At 50.6% G+C, this 4,000-nt stretch overlaps 2 protein-coding genes across 3 annotated transcripts in view; one reads left to right on the forward strand and one right to left on the reverse strand.

Annotated features, from left to right (window-relative positions):
* KCNMB1 (potassium large conductance calcium-activated channel, subfamily M, beta member 1) overlaps nucleotides 1-3,989 on the forward strand; it is a 12,414-nt gene extending 8,425 nt beyond the window's left edge. Inside the window, exon 4 of the mRNA XM_010854559.1 lies at nucleotides 2,690-3,989. Within this exon, the coding sequence (XP_010852861.1) occupies nucleotides 2,690-2,959 (270 nt within the window). The 3' untranslated portion in view covers nucleotides 2,960-3,989. The remainder of the gene's footprint in view (nucleotides 1-2,689) is intronic.
* Nucleotides 1-4,000, reverse strand: part of KCNIP1 (Kv channel interacting protein 1) — a 410,971-nt gene that overhangs the window by 384,342 nt on the left and 22,629 nt on the right. The window lies entirely within an intron of this gene.

Genomic DNA, 4,000 nt, shown 5'->3' on the forward strand with positions numbered 1-4,000 from the left:
AACAGCAGGGTGGTGTACCAGCTGCTCTTCCCACCTCTGTTCAGCTCTGTGGTGCCAGGGCCTGGTGCTTCAGGATGGCTGGGTGTCTTCTAGAGTGGCTGTGCAAGGCTGTCTCCCCCCACCTCCATTCTGAGGAAGGAGGTGGCTGTGCAAGGCTGTCTCCCCCCACCTCCATTCTGAGGAAGGAGGTGGCAGTGCAAGGCTGTCTCCCCCCACCTCTACTCTGAGGAAGGAGGTCACCAGCTCGCTCTTGGTTTATCTCATGAGACTTAGCCTGAGAGGTTCTAAGCTCCTTTTCATGGTCTGCGCTGAGGACAGTGACACCATGGGGCTTGGGAGAGAGGCTGGATCATTTAAGATCCCTTAGACAACTGGCACTAATGGTAAAGAACCCGCCTGCTAATGCAGGAGACATAAGAGATGCAGGTTCGATCCCTGAGTCAGGAAGATCCCCTGGAGGAGGGCATGGCAACCCACTCCATCCTAACTCAATTGGCTAGGTTAACCAAGGTCACAGTCAGAGGCAGTGGGGAGACTCGGGCCAGGCCCTTTCAGCTCAGGATTTGGGATCCACTTGCTGCTAGGACCCTGGGCTTCTCTGGTGGCTCAGATGGTAAAGAATCTGTTTGCAATGTAGGAGACCCGGGTTCCATCCCTGGATTAAGAAGATCCCCTGGGGAAGAAAATGGCAACTCACTCCAATATTCTTGCCTGGAGATTCCCATGGGCAGAGAAGCCTGGTGAGCTACAGTCCATGGGGTCACAAGGAGTCGGACACGACTGAGCAACTAGTGCAAGGCTAAGACCTTAGAGTCCCCAACAAATCTGAATGCCAGACTCTTTGGGAGACAGCGGCTCCCCAGCCTCGGCTGTTCCCTGGCTGGCTGGCGATGTGGACCTGCATCTGGATGCAGCTCCGCCCTCTCTCCAGGCTGTCAGAGCTGCAGTGCAGCCATCACCTCTATGCTGGACTGAGTGCTGTCAGGGCAGGCAGCCTCGGGGCAGGACCTCACTCCAATCCAGGGAGGAACCCAGGCCTGGGGAGGAGCTGGCCCGACACTGTCTCTCATTTTGACTCATTTGACATGATTGTATAGGGCAGTGGTCCTCAAACCAGTGCCTGAAGTTCCCAGGTTGCTGAGCCCCCTCCTCAGAGATTCAGAGTGAGCAGGGAGCCTGTGCTTGTGGCCAGCCCTCCAGGTGGTCTGCTGCGTGGGCTGCAGGGGCCCACCCTTGCCGAGCATGTGCTGGAGGCTCGTGTAAGCTGTGTGCAGACCTCCCAGGATGGGAGACAGAGAAAGCCAGGGTCTCTCCTTTCTGCCTTCTCTGCAGAGCTTTCCAGCTGGACCTCATCTTTCCAGGCCGCAAGGTTCCTAATCACAGTGCTCAGTGTCAGAATTAAACATATACTGGGCTCTGTCTGCACAAAGCTCTTTTAAATGCATTCTCTTTTTCCTTTGAATCCCAGTGTCAAATACCAGCTGGCCAACATCTTGGGTTTTGCTCACACAGAGTTAGACCTCATAAGTTTTCAATTCAAATTTTCACCAATATTTTAAAATTGTGAGAGTCCACATTAAAATCTGGTATTTTGGCTTCTCTTACTGTTTTGGAGGCCTGGCTACAGTAGGTCTTCTGGATGGCACAGCATCCGTTGTCCAGATGGAGTGATGACTGCCAGGCTGGGTGTGTCTGGCTCTCTCCATCACCCCAGGCCCCACCACGCCCTGACAGTTCTCCCTGGCACCAAGGCAAGCGTCAGTTGGTCCCTGTCATCTTATTCCCTCACTGCTTCACTTGTGGGTGTTACTTGTGTGAGCTTTGTAGGCAATTGAGTGTATGACCTCTGCCCTGAATCCAAATATAGAGCCCACTCAGCCTATGTCTCCCATTGGTCTTCTTAGACAGATAAGTTTGAAGTTCTTTAGTAAACTCCTTTGAAAAAGGTACTGCTATTAACCCACTTAAGTGATGAAGACATCAAGGCTCAGCGTGTGTGTTAGTATCTCAATCGTGATAACTCTTTGTCACCCCATGGACTGTAGGCTGCCAGGTTCCTCTGTCCATGGAATTCACCAGGTGAGGATTCTGGAGTGGGTTGCCATTCCCTTCTCCAGGGGATCTTTCTGACCCAGGGATCGATCCCAGGTCTCCTGCATTACAAGCAGATTCTCTGCCATCTGATCCACCAGGGAAGCCCTGTTAAGCAATTAGCCTAAGGTTCCTCAGTGGCTCAGCTGTAAAGAATCTTCCTGCAATGCAGGAGACACGGGTTCGATTCCTGGGGTGGGAAGATCCCCTGGAGGAGCAAATGGCAACCCATTCTAGTATTCTTGCCTGGAGAATCCCGTGGATAGAGGAGGCTGGAGGGCTACAGTCCATGCAGTAACACAGAGTTGGACATGACTGAGCGACTGAGCACTGCAAGTGATGGGAGCAGAGCCAGGGCTCCAGCTGGGGTCCCCGCCTCCCAGGGTGCAGTGTGTATCCTGACAGCTCCCAGGCCACCGCCCTCCCAACCAGCACCGCGTAGGCACCCCCTCAAACCACGCAGTGTGCAGCCTGCCAAGCTTTGGACAGTCTTGAGTCCACCCAGGCGCTCGAATCCAAAGCTGGATTCCTTCATTCCACACCAGGCCCTGAGAAACAGGGATTTCAGTCCCATGCGTGCTCTTGATTCTCCCTACAGTGCTCCTACATCCCAAGCAGCCTGGACAACTACCAAGTGGCCCGGGCCGACGTGGAGAAGGTCAGAGCCAGGTTCCACGAGAACCAGGATTTCTTCTGCTTCTCCACGACTCTGGAGAATGAGACCAGCGTCCTGTACCGGCGCCTCTATGGGCCCCAGAGCCTCCTCTTCTCTCTCTTCTGGCCCACCTTTCTGCTGACTGGCGGCCTGCTCATCATTGTCATGGTGAAGATCAACCAGTCCCTGTCCATCCTGGCGGCCCAGAGGTAGATCCACACATGCCCATCACCTCTCGGGCCACTCTCACTCGTGTCCCGTGCCCTCTCTCCTGCCTTCGCCCCCTCCCCCTCCACTGCACGGATGGTCTTTGGGAAATCCCTTAGTTAAGTCATTTCCTGCTCAAGACTGTTCAATGGCTCCTCAGGACCCAGGAGAACTGAAGGTCAACCCGTGATGGTTCTCCATCCCGGACCCCACTCAGTCCATCCATCTGAGTCAGTCCATCCCTGACTCAAATCTGTTTTCTGCTGTTCCGCTGTCCACTGGACTGATGCCAATGAGTCTCACTTCTGTGCCTGCTGGGCCCTCCCAGGAAGTGCTCCCCGACAAGCCTCCATTCCTTCTTGGAATTCCAAAGTGAAAATAGCAGCAGCCCCATAGACACAGCACATTCATCAGTGGGACATCGCTTGTTTTCAGCTTTCTTAGATCCGTATACATTCTTATACCAATATTAACAAATATAGGTACAAACTTCCGGTCTTGAAGTCATGGGGATATAAGTGCAACATGGTGACAATAATTAGTAATACTTTGCTGCATATTTGAAAGTTGCTGAGAGAGTAGATCTTAAAAGGTCTCATCATAAGAAAAAAAACTGTCACTGTATATGAGATGGGTGTTAACTAGAAACTGTTGTGGTGATGATTTTGTAACACATACAGATATTGAATAATTTTGTTACACACTTGAAAACTAATATAATCTTATATATTGATTATATCTCAAGAAACCAAATATATACACAATATATAGGCTATAAGGAAATGATACTAACATACATAAAAAACATTAACAGTGGGATTTATTAATTGTAATTTTCTTCCTTCCTTTTATTTTTTGTACTTTTCTAAATTTTCAACAATAGAAAGGCTTGGTTTCACTGTGTTTATTTTTAATCAGAACAGTAACAACAGATGTAATTTTGGAAAAAAGTTTGAAGGGGTGAGCTCCCCATCATCAAGCAGATGGAAGTGGCCTAGTGGACAGGTTGAACTCCAATCAGACACAGGCTTTTTTTTTTTTTTTAAT

Source organism: Bison bison, unplaced genomic scaffold (assembly GCF_000754665.1).
Source record: "Bison bison bison isolate TAMUID 2011002044 unplaced genomic scaffold, Bison_UMD1.0 scf7180017864343, whole genome shotgun sequence".
In the NCBI taxonomy this organism is placed as follows: domain Eukaryota; kingdom Metazoa; phylum Chordata; class Mammalia; order Artiodactyla; family Bovidae; genus Bison; species Bison bison.